The sequence below is a fragment of the Sitophilus oryzae genome, unplaced genomic scaffold, assembly GCF_002938485.1.
Source record: "Sitophilus oryzae breed Bouriz unplaced genomic scaffold, Soryzae_2.0 scaffold_496_pilon_pilon, whole genome shotgun sequence".
NCBI lineage: Eukaryota > Metazoa > Arthropoda > Insecta > Coleoptera > Curculionidae > Sitophilus > Sitophilus oryzae.
In genome coordinates, this window is record NW_022147080.1 from 2,053,559 (window position 1) to 2,072,875 (window position 19,317).

Here is a 19,317-nt window from a genome sequence, read left to right on the forward strand (position 1 = left end):
AACTGTACCTTATATAACCGCGAAACTAGAGTATATATCCATATTTTAATAAGAGTATGTTGTATATTTATGTAATACGGGTTTATATCAATTTTCTTATCGTACTCTGACTGGTAATAAAAAATCTCAAATAGCACTGAAAGCACACTCAAAGTGTTTTTTGACTTTTTGTTATCAATAGCAGCCAATGGAAATTCAAACAATTGGAGAAAAAACACAAGGCCTACTCCAATTACCGAAGTTCAAGTAGTTCTTTTGGATTAAAAATAATAAACTAAAACATTTTTTTTAATTTTCATATATGAATTAATAAATATTCAGTGAAAAAGCGAAGATCTATCTTCGCCACCTACATATTATTGGCACAGCTTTTATTGGCTTTGATAAAGAATATAATAATGTACAAAAAAACTATGGAGGGCTTTAAAAAAACAAATAAAAAAGTGCAAAAATAGGTATAATTAAAACATTTTATATTTTTATTTTCTTTAAAAAATAATTAATTTTATCCTCATTAACCTTCACTTATTTTCGTTTACTCCATTCCATTACATGTCCATTACTTACATCACACTTACTTCAAAGAAAGTATTATAATTTATTTTATCCTCTTTTTTGGCTTTTCACCATTTCACTTTATAATTTTTAACAGATTTTTAAGTTTAAATTTTAAATATGGTCAGATATGAGATATGGTACCATTTCCAAAAGACAAATGGTCTTCACAGGACTTCACGATCATATAAAATTAAATTATATGATCAATTATATTAACCACAGAAACATTTTACTCTGTCAAAAACAACTGTCTTTTTTAACCTAACTTATAGACTAGAGACGGGAGACGGGTCAAGAAACAAAATAAACAATTTTCAAAAGCAATGGATATTGAAACGAAATTCTTGCCAGAATATAAACCAACAGATTTCCAGAAAATCTGTAGGATTTGCGTTTCACCGGAAAACATACAGAGTATTCGTGATGTTAAAATAACTGAGGAAGTTGAGCTTTTAAATGTTTTAACTGACTTTATCCCGTTAGAGGTAGGTATTTTTGTATAAAGCTCGTTTCAATGTTTTAAGAACGATTTTTTAGGAATTATCAGATCTAAAATTACCTCAGAATGTTTGCTCTGTGTGCATAACTTTTCTGAAAGATTACTATAAATTTAAAACGAAATGTAGTGAGAGTAAAGAATTTTTAAGAGCATACTTAGAAAATCCGCCAAAGGAACAGGACCAGTCGTCTGGCGATGATAACTGTGTACTTTCAAATGTTAAGATAAGTTATTCTGATGACGATGTTCCACTAGGGTCACCAGAACAGCCAGAGGTCAAGAAGAAAAAAAGTTCAAAATTGAAAAAGGAAAGTAAAGCGAAAGAAAAAAGAACTAAAAAGATATATAGCTGTAAATATTGCAATAAAGTATTCAAAAACAAACATAGATTAACGATACACCTTAGAGTGCACACGCAAGAAAAACCCTTTAAATGTGTTGAATGTAATACAACTTTTAGTCATAGTGGTAATTTAAAGAGGCATTATATGATTCATACTGGGGAAAAACCTCATGTTTGTGATACATGTGGCAAAGGTAAGTTGAAGGCAAAATTATTGTAGCATTAAAATGAAATTTCCTAGCTACAATTATTTTATTTCTATACATTTTAGGTTTTATTCAGGCAATTTCTTTAGAGATGCATTTAAAGAAACATCGCAGAGAAGAGTCTAAAGAGACTTTCAATTGCCATATTTGTTCCCGGACATTTGCTAAAGTCATATATTTTAAACGGCATATGAATAAGTTCCATCCTGATGAAGCAGGGCAAGATACAAGTAAGGAAGAAACGACCGATTCAAAAATCCTAACAAAAGAAGAGAACACTCAATATGAATGTGATAAATGCAGCAGAACATTTCCCCAATTGATATTTCTCAAGCGGCATAAAATACGACACGGAGAAAGAAAGTTTTTGTGTAATGTTTGTGGAAAAGGATTTCTTAGAAAATCAGATCTTCAATCACATACTAAAGTCAGTTGATTTGCTATCATGATAATTCTTTTAAGTTAAAAGGTTCTTTTTATAGATTCATACCGGGGAGAAACCACATGTGTGTAATATTTGTAACAAATCATTTGCTCATGTAGCATCCCTAGTAAATCATGGTCTGATTCATTCAGGATATAAGCCTTATAGTTGTCCAATTTGTTCAAGAGCATTTACACAAGTTGCCCATTTAAGAGTTCATGAAAAAACACACTCTGGTGAAAGGTATATATTTAAGCTTAAAAAATATTTAAAAAAATTAACTTAGTGAATATTTTAGACCATTTTCCTGTTCATTTTGTGCTAAAACATTTGCTGTAAAAGGCAATTTAACCGTTCATTTGAGAATCCACACTGGCGAAACACCATATGTATGTAGTGTTTGTGAAAAAGGCTTTTGCGATTCTAGCAGTATGAAGAAACATCAGCAGAGTCACTTTAATGTGGTAGATCATAGTCTTAAAAAAGGATCTGAGTAAAATACAAATATTTAATAAAAATATATGTATATATTTACAAATCTTTTTAGTACCAAAGTATAAAACTTATAATAATACCTATATTTACAATAAAATAACTTTGATAACTCGTACTTATTTCTTTTATGTAGTTAATGATTCAAGACTGAATCATAGAATATGTCTGAACGCAGTAGATATTTTGAATTTTAAATATTCCCGCCATTCGCAAAATATGAATATCATATTAAATTAATTTATATGATCAACCAGTTACCAATCTGAAAATTTTCTATCGTAATGGCCTCACTTATCTGTCATTGTCATTATTAACATATTATTAACCTAACAAAAACAAAAACAATCGAAAAAATGGAGATCCAAACAAAAATATATCCGGAAACTAAACTAGAGGATCTCCAGAAAATTTGTAGAATTTGCGTTACAGTCGATAACGTACACTATATTCAAGATGTTAAATTAGCTGAAGAAGTTGACCTTCTCAATATTTTAATTGACTTTATTCCCTTAGAAGTATTCTGTAAATAAGGATTGTTTGATTGTCGTCTAACGAAGCTTTTTTAGGACTTATTAGATCTAAGATTACCTCAGTGTATTTGCTCTGGATGTATAAGCTTCCTAAATGATTACCATCGATTCAAAACCAAATGTAATGAAAGCAAAGAACTTTTAAAAGCATATTTAGACAAAGAACTTAAACATGACCCACAGTCAGATGATGCTTTTTCTCCACTTTCAGATATTAATTCGAATTGTTCTGAAGATGATGTTCCATTAATATTACGAAAAAAGACAGTTTTCAAAAAGAAAAAAAGATCGAAACTAAAAAATGGAAGCAAAGCGAGCGGTTTTAAAGACAAAGAAAAGTACTCCTGCAAATATTGCAACAAATTATTTAGTTTTAAACACAAATTGGCAATACACCTTAGAGTACACACTAAAGAAAAACCATTTAAATGTGGGGAATGTAATGCTAGTTTCAGTCTTAATGGTAATTTAAGACGACACAAAATGATTCATACTGGAGAAAAACCTCATGTATGTGATACATGTGGTAAAGGTAATTAATATTAGTTGATATTCACATGTAGATTTAGGACATATTCCTGCTCATTTTGTGCCAAAACATTTGCGATAATAAGCAACTTAACTATATGAAAACTTAAAAAGTTATTTAATTTTAATACATTTCAGGTTTTATTCAAGCTACTTCTTTAGAGGTACATCTAAAGAAACATACCATGGCAGATAAAAAAGAGACTTACACATGTCATATTTGTGGCAGAACATTTGCTAGATTCGTATCTTTCAAGCGACACATAAGAAAGCTTCATCCAAAAGAAGCAGAACAAGATCCAGAAAAAAATGATGAAATTGACTTAAAAATCAATCCTAAAGAAGAGGGCTCTCCATACGAATGTGATAAATGCGACAGAACATTTCCCCAATTGATATTTCTTAAGAGACATCAAATCAGCCACGGAGAAAGAAAGTTTTTATGTAATGTTTGTGGAAAAGGATTTATTAGAAAGGCTGATCTTCAATCCCATACTAAGGTAAATTGATTTGCTTATATTTTTTCCAGAATTAAAAATTATCCTTTTTAGATTCATACAGGTGAAAAACCACATGTATGTAATATTTGTAACAGGTCATTTGCTCACGTAGGATCCCTGGTCACACACGGTCTTGTTCATACTGGTTATAAACCGTACAGTTGCTCTATTTGTATGAGATCATTTACACAAATTTCACATTTAAAGGTTCATGAAAGAACTCACAGTGGTGAAAGGTATGTTTACACGATAAAAAAATAGTTAAAAATTAACATGGCGAATATTTTAGGCCATATTCTTGCTCATTTTGTGCCAAAACATTTGCGATAAAAGGCAACTTAACTGTTCATCTTAGAATCCACACAGGGGAAACGCCATATGTATGTAGTGTTTGTGAGAAAGGCTTTTACGATTCAAGCAGTATGAAGAAACATAAACAGAGTCACTTTAATGTAATAGATCATAATATCAAAAAAGGATCTGATTAAAACAAAAACTTGAATGTCTAATAAAATATATGTATTTACAAATTTTTAATATCTAAGTATAAAATTAATTATAATATATTTACAAAAATAAATTAAGTTTCACATTTAACCACCTGGTTTTTGGTAAACACACCATTGCATTTAGAACAAATACAACTTTTACAAATATTAAGTAAACATTTCCTGCAATAATAATGTAGACAAGGTAACTGATAAACATATTCAATTTTATTCTCGCATAATATGCATGTTCTTTCTGTGCTATTTTCACTTTCAACAAAAGATACAAAATCTTTCTTATCTTTTACGCTTTGTATTAACAAATCCAAGCCTTCACCAGAACTTGAAGGATTTTCAGCATCATCACATTCTTTCAACTTTTTTCTCTTAAAATCACAAGACCTCAGACTTCTTTTCAAACCAAATGTTTCAGATCTGTGGCTATTTTGTAACAAGAACATATCAATTCGACTTTTTAAAGACACGTTAAGTATGGGTTTCAATACATTGTTAAATTTGAGGCCTGTAAAAGGATCGCCAGGTTTTCGTCCAAAAGATTCTTCATTTTTATTGTGCTTTTCCAGTGTAGACTGATCAATTGTATGACCACTTGGTAAAGTGTATGGGATAGTCATCAATTCATGAGTTAAATCATCTTTAAAATCATCAGGAACAACAAAATTATCATCACTGGCAGTTGTTTTAGGTGTATCAAGATTATTAGTTTTATTTTTCAGTCCCATGAGCTTGTAAACAGTTTGAACAGTATTGAAACTACAAGCTTTGGATGGCTGCCCCCAAACCTCAACAGAGGACAAACAAGGTGTAGATTTTTCAGTTTTAAAAATTAGTATTTTTAGGAATGAGGCATTCAAAAATGTTCTAAACATGTTACTCTTAAAGAAACATAAAAAATAATCGGAATTGTATGCTGGAGGTGGATTCTCTTTAGAGTATTTGCGACTATTACAAAAGATAGCCCCTTTATTGTTGAATATGCCTTTAGATATTGATACATAAGTTGTATTAGGAGTTTTGGCATATATTTCGATGCCTGAACATTGTAAATTTCCCACAGTGGTATTTAAAACAATGTAAAATATATTAATGTTACATAAAAATTCAATTTCTATTTCTACTGGGGGTTTTATGGAAGGATAAGCAATGAATCCTCGTGATTTATCGGCATAATTTGAACTTATAAGATTTTCAACTTCATAATGATCAGTACTAGGACTTTTACAAGATATTTTTGGTAAAAGTTTTGGATCCAAGAAGTTGAACATTTTATGAGACTTTCGAAATAGTTTTTTTATACAGTTTACAAGTCACCAATGAATTGTTACCTTAAAGTCATATCAGGAACAGCTAAAAACCTTCTCATAGTGAATTGGCATATGATATACATTTTTCACAAGAAAAAGTTAATTTAAAGTGATTTATTGAACATATTTGCAGTTTATGGGCTTAAATAATATATGCTTCGATCCTGGTGTCTCATTCATCATTTTCTTAATAAAAGCTGTCTGTAGATCATACTTTACTAGAAACTCTGCCTTAAAAAGAGGGATTTATGAAAAAAAAAATATTTTTAAACTAGATAATTACCAATCTTAACCTGGATTCGCTCTGGGTTATTTTGAAGACACTTATCTATATCTAATACATTTCGCCAGAGATGTGTGAGTGTGAACTAGAAAAAAAATTATTGAATACAATTATTACCAAAACCAGCTAACTTTTTTCACGTACACTTTCATTCAATGAAATATCTGTAAACTGTGGGTCGTCCGATTTCCATTCGATAACCAAGAAAACTCTTTTTTTTTCTTTTACTTATTATTTTTTTAAATAATATGTAAAATTAGTTTTGAAAGTTTAAAAACAAAAACAGAAGTAAACATAACCTCATGCAAACCAGATAGAGGAGTATAATTGGTTGCCTACCAAATCTCTAAATTTATACAAATATGAAAATTCAAATAAAATAAAAATTTATAAGTAGTTTATTGTTAGTTTAAATAATATGAACAAGTAGTGGGATGTGATAGTAAACGGGTAAAACGTCGTATATATTTGAATACATATATTATTTCTATATAGATATAAAACTATTTTTCTTTCCATCCAAAAAGTATCTACTTTCATAAACACTTTTTGCAGGTACTGTTCAATAGATTTTCATCTGCTATATAGGCAAGTATGCCTTTATTTGCCATGAATATATTAAAAAGAAACTGAAGTTTTAAATATTTTAAACGTTTAGGCGTAATCTATGAATAAAACAAAATATATAACAAACAGGTTTATTAAAATAGTGTCAAAATGCAAATAATTTAAAACAGTCTTAAGTAACTGTGTATGTTTGAATGCAAAAGGTGTATATATAAAACTTTAATATAAATAAGGCAATGTAGAATATGGACTAGGCGCCCAGTGATTTGACTTTAGCGATGTATTGTTCTTTGGCCTTGTCCTGGGCAAGTCCTTTGCGACCGCTCCACGCGTCCCATTTGGCCTTTCCCTTAAGGTCCAGCAGTCCTGGACGGTCTGGAATGAAACAGGAGTAAATTTAACTAGATTTAAATGATATTACGATTCCGGGTGCTTATTAAATAACTAATAGTATAGTTCAATCCCAAAACGCATTTATTTTTTACCGAAAAATAAGTATATTTTTTATCCTATCTGTAGGCTTGGTCCCTTGGTGCATTTCAACCAATCACTAAAGAATATAAGGACATGTAACGCCCATATACGGGCTGCAGCAGAATTTATGACCTTAGAGGCCATTCTTTTGATGGCAAACAATGAGTCATCATTTGGCCACCAGCGACAATTTTAGCGATTTTTAATAGTTTGTTTGTAGTAAACTTTTTATAACCTTTATTACAATGGTGATTAGTTGTTCAGCTTTCAAATGTAAAAGCAGCAGCGATAAGAAAGAGCCAGGAGTAACGTTTCATAGGTAAATAAACAGTTCACTCCAACTTTTTAGCGTTTTCTTATTGAATTCGGTAATTATTCTTCAATTTCAATTAACATCTATATGTACTTGATATGTGCTATACGTCGATACTAGTTTTGTATCTTCTGTTAACATTTTAATACGTTTTTTTTCGTAATTAATTAGTATGATACACCATAGGCGTAGTCAAAACAATTATCAAAAAATATAAATATTGCTTCAAACAGCCTAGTTTAGAAAAATATGTGCCACGGCACTGTTTGGTGACATCGGCACAATTTGCTCTCGGGTGTTATTTGTCCTTGGATTCTTTAGTCATTGATTTCAATCTTATTTCAACCGACTTTTAGAATTCTGACAGCAGCGCTCGGTACGGCAGAAATAAGAACTGTTCCACTAATAATAATAATTAAATTCGTGGCTATGTCATAATATTTAAATATTTTGGTTTTTACTAGTGCAGTTGTTACTGAATGAAGCTTTAAGCTTCAGAGAGAGCTTTAAGTTTCAGAACCTCGCAATTAGTGGAATAAATTAGTGGTTTCAATTACACTTTATACTTTTTAGTTTACGATCATTCACAATGTTTAAAATCACAATTAAAATTAATAGAATAACCTCGAGAATAACCTAGCAACAGCTTGCGTTAGTCAGTTATCCATATAGAAAGCCTAATATTTCGCTTATAAAACAATCAACTTTTGAGTTCTAACCACAATTTTTCTTGACAAAAGATAATCAAAGACCAAAATGACATTTCTTGCAAATTTTGAAGTATAATTAATGGTAAAGTTAGAAGTTTGAAAACTTTTTCTACTAATTTAAAATGTCTACCACTAATTTTGACGTTCTGAATTCTTACATTGAAATTAAAGGAAACAATATCGCTTTCAATTTGATTGAAATGACGCACTAAAGGCTCATTTACATTTGTCACTTTGGATGTACAGCTGGTTCCAAAAAAAATGAATACGACTCTTTACACATTTTTCTCGAATATTTGGGCAGTGTATATTTATGTGTCAAGTATTTTGACATGTTAAAGTTATTGTGACATTGTATAAAACAACTTTGCTGTTGACAAAGTGGCAAATAAATTTTTCAGAACGTCAACATGACATGAATAGAGAAATGGGGGACTGGTAAAAAATATGTTTTAAATTCTATTCAATTTTATTGGAACCAGCTGTACAACTTGGATGAATCATCCAAAGTGATAAGTATAAATTGCCTTTCATCGCTGCTTCATCCAAAGTGTACACTAATATTGAACGATGAAACAAGTTGACGGACTTCCTACTTTTGTTGAAAGAAGCGTTCAACGAACCGTTGATTCATCCAGATGTACAGCTGGTTTTGGCAAGTGAAAAATGTAAACAGCCGACGTCGACCCGTGCGGCTAACCTCGAGGGTCCATGGAGAAGTCCATCACCATGAGACAAGGGGTAGGGATAAGCTTGTGCCAATCTACCACCGATTGACTAGGTGCCAAGATGGACCTGGGTACCTAGCGGTTAAATTTTATAATAAATTACCCAAGGAAATTGCGGACATGCCCCTCTTGCGGTTTAAGACTGAGGTTAAGGGTCTGCTGATGCGGTATTCCTGTTATTCCTTCCAGGAATTTTTAAATATTAGATTTTAGTGTTTTTAGGTTAATTGTTGATGCCATTATTCTATTTAGTGTTTTAGTGTTTTAATGTCTATATACAATTATTTTTAACTTAGTACTAGTAACTTATTTATGTTTTTAAGCTTGATTTTTTCTTTTTTTTATTATCCTGTGTAATGTGTCCTGTGTAAATACTATTGTATGGCAACACCAATAAATGAATTTGAATTTGAATTTGATATAGGAAACACTGGGTGAGGTTGCAGCCTGCGGAAGATGAAACAGTGAACTGCTGCGAACTGGATGAAAACATGTAAACAAGGATGTTCAATTTGGATGAATTCAATCTGAGTGATTCATTTTGGTTGTACATCCAAAGTAACACAGTGTAAACTCTGCTTAACCTGGAGATCTTTCAACAATTTGATCGAAAGCGACTAGATCGCTCGATCGGATTGCTCGTTTATCGCCTAGCGCCTAGTGAATGGCAGCCGTAAAGAACGTATTTTTCTCAAAATACCAATAAAAAAAAGTTTTTCCTCTATATGAGGATAAATTATATAATTTGATTAATATTAATGGTACTTCTTTTAAATAAACTATATAGTGGTTAAATTTTTATGAACGTTTTATTTTGATTAATTTTCACAAATTCACACTAATACTATTCAACTCATAAAATTTTAAACCAAAATGTACCAAGCATACCTATAGAGAAATGATAAAGTAATAATGTAGGATTTTACCTGTGTTCACGTCTCCGACTGTAGCCTGTTTGAACAAACCGTAAAGTTCCAATAAGTCATCGTCTGAGGGTTTTGAGGCCAATTTCTTCACGTCCTCTGCAGCTTTGTTGAATTGCTAAAAAATAACGTTTATTATATCATAAATCAGTAAATGCTTGTTTGCTGTTTTACGGAATTTATGTTTGAATCACTCTGTATAGTTAAAAATATATCTTTAAAGTTAAAGCTTCATTCAGAACCTCAAAATTAGTGGCTACAATTAGCGTAGAAGTTGGTTCCTCTAATATAAATGTAAGCATTCACAACTTCGAAATTAGTGGTAGAGTAATCTGCAATTAGTGGAAAAAGTTAAGCTTCATTCAGAACCTCGCAGTTAGTGGTTTCAATTAGCGCAGAAGTTTGTTCCTTTAATTTCCATGTAAGCATTCAGAACGTCAAAATTTTTGGTAGTCTTTTTCAATTAGTAGAAAAAGTTAACAAACTTTTGACTTTTCCACTAATTATACTTCAAAATTTACGAGGAAAGTCATTTTGGCCTGTGATTATCATCCGTCAAGAGAAATTGTGGTTAAAAATCAAAAGTTGATTGTTTTATAAGCTAAATATTAGGCTCTCTCTATAGATACAACCAAATACAACTGACTACCGCAAGATGTTCCTAGAATATTCTATTAATTTTAATAGAGTATCCTAACAACATTAATTTTAATAGAACCTCGCAATTAGTGGTTTCAATTACATTTTATACTCTTTAGTTTACGATCATTCACCATGTCTAAAAGCACAATTAAAATTAATAGAATATCCTAGCACAGGCTTAGTCAGTTGTGTCCATAAAGAGAGCCTAATATTTATAGCTTATAAAACAATCAACTTTTGATTTCTAACCACAATTTCTCTTGACGGATGATAATCACAGGCCAAAATGACATTCCTCGCAAATTTTGAAGTATAATTAATTAGTGGAAAAGTTAAAAGTTTGATAACTTTTTCTACTAATTAAATTATTATTCTACTGATTTAATTAAACACATATTTAATCAATCTATTTCAACTTGCACATTCCCACTCATATGGAAAACTGCTAACATACTTCCAATACCAAAAGTAGCTACTCCAAATTCCTATAATGATTTACGACCTATAAGTATACTACCAGCCTTGTCAAAGTTATTTGAAAAAAATATTCTATCCATTCCATCTATTCAATCCGGTTTTCGACCAAGCTACGGAACTACAACAACACTTCTTAAGGTTGTTGACGATATTGCATATGCTATGGATAGGTCGATGTGCACAATTTTAGTTCTACTTGATCAAAGCAAGGCCTTTGATCTGGTTAACTTCGAGTTAATGCTGGCTAAGCTTAACTTTATTGGATTTGATGGTGCTGCTCTGGCCTGGTTTAAGGATTACCTATACGGGAGGTGTCAACGTGTCAAAGTAAATAATTCGCAGTATTCAACTTTAAAAGAAACTTTTAGCGGTGTTCCCCAGGGTAGTATCCTCGGTCCTCTGTTGTTTTTGTTGTACACATTTGACCTGCCTAGAGCAATAAGTAACTGTCAAATGCATATGTATGCGGATGACGTCTATATCGGATGACAAACATATTTAAGCACGCACATTGTCCAGGCTGAGCATACTGTAAACATGGTTAATGACGTTCTAGTTTCTTTTGATTCGTGGTGTAAAAATCACGGGTTAGTCGTCAACTCTAGCAAAACAGTTGCTCATTGTATTGGTGGTTTAACTAATAGAACACTAATTTCAAATAACTATAAATTAAGTATTAATGGTAGCACTATTGAATGGGTTGAATCGGCAAGGAATTTGGGGGTTTATTTCGATAGCGGTCTTGACTTTCAAAAACATTATACTGAAGTGTATAAAAGATCTATGTATAGATTAATATATTAATATAGCCTGAAACATCAATTAGATGAACAAACCAAATTATTATTGGTTAAGTCACTTATCTATCCACACATTGATTACTGTTGCCAGGTTTACTATAATTTTTTGCCAAACTATAGTTGCATAAAATTACAAAAAATTCAAAATGCATGTGTGAGGCTTGTGTGTTTTTTTTACTTGCCTTACGGGTTACACATATCTCCCTATTTGGAACAACTAAAAGAACCGCGAATTTCCTTGCGATGTCAATATTTGTATATGATATTGTTGTATAAAGTGTTTAGAAATTGTATTCCTGATTATTTGTATAAGCTAATTGTAAAAAGATCACAAATACATGAAAGATGCGTTAGAACTGATTCATTCACTATTCCGCGGCACTTTTCATCTAAATATAAGGGTTTGTTTTTCGTATATGGCACCTTGTTGCCTTAACAAAATTTTGGAATTGTTGGTGTTGCCACTATCATTATTTAAAAAGAGATTAGGTGTCGTCAATTTACATGAAGGTATGATCTTTTTTTTGTTTGGATTTTGTTTCTAGTGGATATATTTTGTTTTTTCTTACTATTAAACTACCATTACTTTTTTATTATGTTTTCATATTTGTATTTTGGATATTATTGTACATTATTATTAATTTCAAGAGGTGGCTGGGTTTATAATGTATGTATTTATTTTTTTTGTACGATGTCGTGCAACCAAAGTTATTTTAATTTCCCTATAGCTATAATTCTTTTAGTGAAAAAAATTTAGATTTTTGTTAAATTTTTCTACTAATTAAAAAATATATTCTGAATTTTAAGAGGCATAAATTATTCGAAAGTTAAAAAAGGAACATTATTTAATCGTATTTCTTATGGAGAATGTGACAAAAACATTATATAATCTAAAAAATATATGAAATGACACTCACCTCGTCCAAAGACATGTTTGCTGATGATTATTACTACCTGGAATAAAAATAAAACATAAATAAATTTCTTGAATACCGTTCTGATAATTTTTATTACAACTTAATCATTCTCTTTGGCATTAAAAGCTTTAGGTATAGACAAGTATAGATAAATATTAATACATCATTGCTAATGCCGTTTGACAATATGTTTTGTAATAATAAATTATTATCTTTATTCTATTTCTAGCAAGACCGAGTTGTAGGTATTAAAAATGATATAAAAATTCGCGTACTTATAAAATGACTCTTCACTTTCAAGCTTTTGTTTATAATAAATTATTTCACGGAACAATAAATAATAATTATTATTAATTTGCAAAGAAATTCATAGCATCAAGGTTATAAGAAATGATATGCTAATTAAGTGATTTGTGTTCTAGACTAGATATTATGTATATTATTTAAATTTCTTTATTTGATTAAGTTTAAAAAAATCATAATATAAATAAAAAAATGATAAACCCACTTCTCATTTTCACGTACTTGAGACTTGAGAATATGGTTGGAAAGTGTGTATGACAATATTACATTGCTCCATAAAATTATAAGCAGGATTGTACAGGGTGATTCATAATTTAAACGAGAAAAATACTAAGTAAACGAAAATGCAAAATTGATTTTCTTCTTAATATACCCTTTTCTATCGAGTACTAAATTTCTGCTGTAAACAGAAACTGCTCCACCCTGTACACATATCACTTACTGAGAAGAATCTTTATTCCAGCAAGAATACACATATTTTGAATACCAGACGCAACAGTAAATTTTACTGTATGCCAAACGGTAAAAATATGATTTCAAATTTACTGTTATTTTTATTTTAAACTGTTTTTCAAATTTGTAAATTAGATATAATGAATTATTGGGTTTATCATTATCAATTAGTGAATGAATTAAGTACGAGTTATATACAGGGTGAGTTTTCTACGATGTTCTCTATGGGTATCTCGAAAACTACTGGAGATAGAGAGTCGGTTAAATGGGGAAAGAATTGCAGTTTTGCGGGGTCATAAATATGCGCCTTTTAGATTTTTGAAAAAGTTCATGGCTTACTAGATATTTCGAAAAAAACAAATTTCGGCTATTTTAAAAATTGTCCCTAATTCCATTATAAACTATTTTTGACAAAAAGTTTTCAGATAAAAGTTGTAGATAATCACATCCTTAATGGGATTGTGTCCTCCGTTTTTCTCTAAAGCCTGTCATTTTTGACACATGACACAAACATATGTTTTTTTAAATGGAAACCATAGTTGGCCATGACTTCATAAAAAGCGCCATTTTTTAAGCTTTTCGGCGATATAAACTATAATATGTTTTCTTCGAAAAATTACTGAGTTATAGCTAATTCTTATAATTTTTAAACAATTTCACTTAGTTAGCCATGGAAACAAGTTCAATCGTCGTTGCTCTAAGAAATATCAAACTGTCACATCCAAACTTTGTAACTGAAAATAAACAAAAATTGTAAATATTGTAAATATAAATTTTTCAACTGAAGAAAAGTGTGTAGAATTATTATTGGTTTAACTTTTCTTGACCATACATTTTCGAGGATACGTTGACCGGTGAATGTTGCGTTTTTTAGAGAAAGGTTTTCAAGACATATTAAAAAAGTTAAATTAGTTATAGCCAATTCTTATCTTTCTTGACTAATTTCACTTAGATTGCATGTTTAACATTTCTTTCATTTTAGAGGGGGGGGGGGCGTCATAATGAAAGTCATGTTGGAACCACTCTATTGATGCGCGAGTATCTACACGCTTTTCTTCATTTGAAAAATTCATATTTACAAAATTGTAATAATTGGCTATAACTCAGTAATATTTCGAAGAAAACATATTATAACTTATATCGCTAAAAAGCTTAAAAATGGCGCTTTTTATGAAGTCATAGCCAACTATGGTTTCCATTTAAAAAAACATATATTTCTGTCATATGTCAAAAATGACAGGCTTTAGAAAAAAACGAAGGACACAATCTCATTAAGGATGTCATTATCTACAACTTTTATCTGAAAACGTTTTGTCTAAAATAGATTATAATGGAATTAGGGACAACTTTCAAAATAGCTGAAATTTGTTTTTTTCGAAATATCTACTAAGCCATGCACTTTTTCAAAAATCTGAAAGGCGCATATTTATGACCCCACAAAACTGCAATTCTTTCCTCATTTAACCGACTCTCTATCTCCAGTAGTTTCCGAGATACCCATAGAGAACATCGTAGGAAACTCACCCTGTATATACGTTTGGAATCATGACTACTACAGTTCAACTTGAATTTGTTCAACCCAAGTATACTTAATCATTAATCATGTTAATATACGAGTTCTTAGTACATAATAATAAAAATAAAACGCCAAATTTTTAAATAACAACTTCATTTGACAGCGTTTTTCTACCTTGAAAGGTACAATAACTGTTAAACAAGGATCATAAACATCTAATGTTTTGTCGGTATAATTATTTTTTTATATCTATACAGAGTGTTTTCCAGAATTTTCACGTTAACTTTTGGTCATTTATTTATTTTTCGTCCTTTTGGCTAAAAGGCAATTTCCTATAAGCTGTTGTAGTTGTACTTACAGATTAAGCAGATTTAAATTAAATAGTCCTTTTATTGTTGAAATATTAAGGTTTTATTACCAGGTACATTCATTTTAAACAAATATTTTACTTTACTGTTTGATTTGTGATATTAAATAAAAATGTATTTACAATTTACACCAAAAATTTCCATTGTAGCCAAAACAAGACTTTCTTGTCCCAGATTGATGTGGAATAGTTTTATGTAGGTAAATAACATTTTATGATTTTATTTACTGAAATTAAATAGAAACATTTAAAAAAATATGTATCTTCTATTGAAATCGAAGGAAATTTATAGATTTTGCTTTACTTTAAGCGATATTGTTTGTTGTAAACATTCAATTGAATTTAAATGAAATACTCGGCGGATCAATACTAATTTCTTTTGTTAAAATCGACTACTTCAAAAGCTTTTGATTCTATAAAAATGAATTGAATTGGCAAAATATGTTATTTTAATTTGAAGCCAAGCTAACCAACTAATTCTAATTTCAAATGTATGGTTTTAGAATTAATTAAATTAAACGAATTAAAAAAAGTAACTTGTGGCCTATAATTATCTAAATAATTTTTATTTTCGTCATTTCTAAATTATTACTAATTGCTAAAAATGCAACAGTAATTTAAATTAATTACACACATTTATTTTTTTAATTGTCTTTAGTTATTTCGGTTAAAGTCTGTTAAATAAAAGTGAAATAAAAAAAAATAAAATGAAAATGTAAAAGCAAAATTAAAATACTAAATTAAAATTTCACAATCAAATATGAAATATATAAAAATGAATTTTAAAATTAAGTAGTTTAGTATAAATTCTAACTTCATAAAATTTATCTCAGAAATGTTAGTTATATCAGTATATTCAATGCATTTAAGCCATGCATTTCTCAGATCTTATAAATTAATCTTATCTAGGTCCAAAATACAACGACGTAGGCATTCAAAATCGTTTAATTATTAAGCCCTGTTTACAATGTTTTACTTTACGTCTTCCCTGTTCAGTCAAACCGTATCAAGTAAAACCCTTAAAAATTAACCTTATTCAAAATTTACAAACAACGATATGGATATATGACAGTATGTTCAATAAACTACTTATAAAAATCTAATATTTTTGCATAGTCTTACAAAATAATGTAATTTTATAAAATTGTATAGATATTTAATGATCATTATCAAACGATATTATTTTCACAATAAGCTTATTTGCGTGTTTACAAATGAAATTTAAACCATAGGAAAATACAATTATTTTGTAGTAAAATTTCATATTTTTTTCTTTTCAACCAAGTGCTACTTCCATAGTCTTTACCAAATACTGATACCAAATCAAAGGTAAAACTTCCAGTATGTACGCTAATCTTTAATCCGTCTTACCTGACTGTTTTAACTGACAGGCAAAACGTTATGTGTAGACGAAGCCTTAGATTACATAAAGTTATTCCAGGCAAAGTTTACACAGCCAGGTTATACTCGAGATAATAGAATAGGTGTTAGGATGATTAAAAATAAACATATAGCTATATCTCAATGACATCTAATTAGATGTCATTGGTATATCTTAATTATCTCTGTTTATTTTAGTATATAAAAAAGTTACTGATAATTTTTTAGTATCGAATTATGAAATTTGCAAATAGATTTTATTTTAAAGTATACCTTTAGATTAACTTAAGTCTGAACTTATTCCACAGAGTGGTTGAAATTGAAGCAAAATTGCGTGTCAATGAGCCCAATTATAATTAGTTAAATAGTTGAAGTTTGTCATTTCCGGAAATATGGCAGCGAAACTGACATTTATACCTACAAATGCATTTTCAAAAACTGTACGTTTAGAGAATATTAGATCAACTCAAAATAATTCAATCAATTAATAATACACATAGTAGATGCTAATATTTAAAAAAAAAGGCTGAAAAAATATGTTTTTTTTTCATTTATTAATAATTCTGAAACTGTCAAAAAGTGTTTAATAATATCTTGTAAAGTGATCAGAAAGGAGGCCAAAATGTATTAATATGCAGGGTGTTCCACTGGAAAAAAATCATCCTGATCCACTCACACTTTTTTGAGCCACCCAGTAGAAGTTAAAATATTTTTCTGAAATACATCCTAATACATACTTTAGGCACAGATTACTAAAATCTGTGCTTTAGGTTTGCACTTATCCAAAATTCATAAGTTTTTTATTATAGGAGCTACAAATGTCCGACGCATTGTTGCCGGACCCGTATAACCCGTAAAAATTAGGTTTTGATTGAAAACATCATGAGCGTAATAATCCTGAAGCAGGATCTTAGGCTAGTTCTCAGCAGCACACTTTATTGATGATTTTAGCTAATTTGGCTTGTGGAAACCGGCAGATTATGATATTCCCGTGATATTTGAATGATTTCCTTCCAAAATAAAAAATAACCACGCTCGAGAATGTCCAGATGACGTTTTTTTGCAACTTTGTGACTCCCATTTCCTTAAGTCACGCCGAAATCTTCAGATTATTGAAAAAAATGCCTTAATTTGACGCGCTCGAGTTTTTCTACACGCACGACCCTGTATAAAAGGTTCATGTATTGGTGGGGCTACTTAACAGGGTGCAATATTTCTCCCCTAATGATATTCTGCCGCGCTTGAGTAAATTCTAAAACTCCCACATCGGGTCCCCTACTAATATATTGATTTGATTATATTTATACACAATATTTTATAATGATCATTAATCATTACTTAAACTCAATTTAATGTTATTATTCAACTTTTTTTTAATTGAAATTCGGAATAACGTCATTAATTATATAACAAAAATTTATGATAATAATTTATGAAAACAAATTATATCTTAAAACATAATTTTAATAGATTTCAGTAAATTTATTTAAAGATTCCTTATATAGGTCTTTAAAACAACTACCTACTCTATTTTTTCCATAAAATAGCCTCTTTAACATAGTAATTATAGAAAGTCATGTACTAGGTACTTATTAAACCAATTTACGAAAAACACTTAAAACAGTTGTAAAAAAGCTGAAATTGTGCCACACTCGAACGAATATACCGCTATTTTAATTTAATTGGTTAAAAATATAATAAAATTGAGTACAACAATAAAATTACTAGTAACTATAGGTAAAAAGACATAATATATACAAAAAAAACGATACTTACAGATTTAAATATAAACGAGAAAAAAACTAACAACGGTGACCCCAACAAACACTGAACGCTCAATGAGAAAATCAGAAATACAGTAGCGTATTTTGAAGGTTAGTTCAGACAGTGGCGCGCGCAACGCTACGTAGCAGGAATTAACGAAGAAAACGCCGGTTTTCTTCCTTTATCTTTGTTCTATCCTGCTGTAGAGATAGAGAGAGGCATAGATAGTAATCAACGTGTCCAACGATGGGGAAACCAAAGTACACGTCGGCTTTTAAAACCGTTTTTTGTTTTAAATCAAATATATTTTGTGAAATGCAATCCTTTCCAAAAACCGGTCTTCTACCGGATTTTTTTAATTTGTTATTATTATTCTTTCAAGAAGAATCAGGTATCAAGATCAAGGCATTAAAAACCGTCTTTTAGTTTTAACTAGTCTTTCCATAGAAATTTTTGTAAAACGATAAGAAAAAAAGGTGATCTGTAAAATCTAGACAAAATATAAAAATAAATTACGAACTTTATTACCCGACCGGGCGGTTAACTCTATTAAAAAATAAAGAAGATTTCGGGCATAGTCTTTAACGCGTTTTTGTTTGATGATATGGTATTTTAATACAAATAAATTTCACAAATTGTTTATAAAAATAAGGCTGCAGAAAAACGGTCCTGCATGGGCTCAGTATTTTGGTTTTTCGTCTATTTCCTGTCATATATCTCGGTTAAGTGTTGGCAATTCCTAAATTAATTTTTAAAAATTCCTTTTTTTAAAGATTTTTTTTTGGTTGTGCAAATCAAATATTT

The 19,317-nt window shown here is 30.0% G+C and overlaps 3 protein-coding genes across 6 annotated transcripts; 1 reads left to right on the forward strand and 2 right to left on the reverse strand.

Moving 5' to 3' along the window:
- The first annotated feature begins 832 nt into the window (after positions 1 to 832).
- Positions 833 to 4,680, forward strand: LOC115886773 (zinc finger protein 569-like). The gene is made up of 10 exons (XM_030906057.1): positions 833 to 1,043; positions 1,096 to 1,594; positions 1,672 to 2,033; positions 2,089 to 2,273; positions 2,329 to 2,524; positions 2,861 to 3,040; positions 3,092 to 3,587; positions 3,722 to 4,083; positions 4,135 to 4,319; positions 4,373 to 4,680. The coding sequence occupies exons 1-10, from the start codon at positions 882 to 884 to the stop codon at positions 4,569 to 4,571; spliced, it is 2,826 nt and encodes a 941-aa protein (XP_030761917.1). The 5' UTR covers positions 833 to 881; the 3' UTR covers positions 4,572 to 4,680.
- Positions 4,585 to 6,486, reverse strand: LOC115886758 (RING finger protein 37). Of its 4 annotated transcripts, none has more exons than XM_030906040.1 (3): positions 6,324 to 6,486; positions 6,190 to 6,264; positions 4,585 to 6,123 (listed from the first exon to the last, which is right to left on the reverse strand). In XM_030906040.1, the coding sequence occupies exon 3, from the start codon at positions 5,855 to 5,857 to the stop codon at positions 4,664 to 4,666; it is 1,194 nt and encodes a 397-aa protein (XP_030761900.1). In that variant the 5' UTR covers positions 5,858 to 6,123; positions 6,190 to 6,264; positions 6,324 to 6,486; the 3' UTR covers positions 4,585 to 4,663. The 4 variants fall into 4 exon arrangements, with proteins under 4 accessions (XP_030761900.1, XP_030761902.1, XP_030761899.1 ...); XM_030906042.1 differs by having other exon boundaries at positions 4,585 to 6,127; XM_030906039.1 differs by having other exon boundaries at positions 6,180 to 6,264.
- Positions 6,487 to 6,863: 377 nt separating this feature from the next.
- Positions 6,864 to 18,668, reverse strand: LOC115886761 (putative acyl-CoA-binding protein). Its single transcript, XM_030906044.1, has 4 exons — positions 18,526 to 18,668; positions 12,731 to 12,767; positions 9,898 to 10,012; positions 6,864 to 7,121 (listed from the first exon to the last, which is right to left on the reverse strand). Exons 2-4 carry the CDS (start codon positions 12,743 to 12,745, stop codon positions 6,997 to 6,999), a joined length of 255 nt encoding a protein of 84 aa, XP_030761904.1. The 5' UTR covers positions 12,746 to 12,767; positions 18,526 to 18,668; the 3' UTR covers positions 6,864 to 6,996.
- Between the last annotated feature and the right edge of the window lie 649 nt (positions 18,669 to 19,317).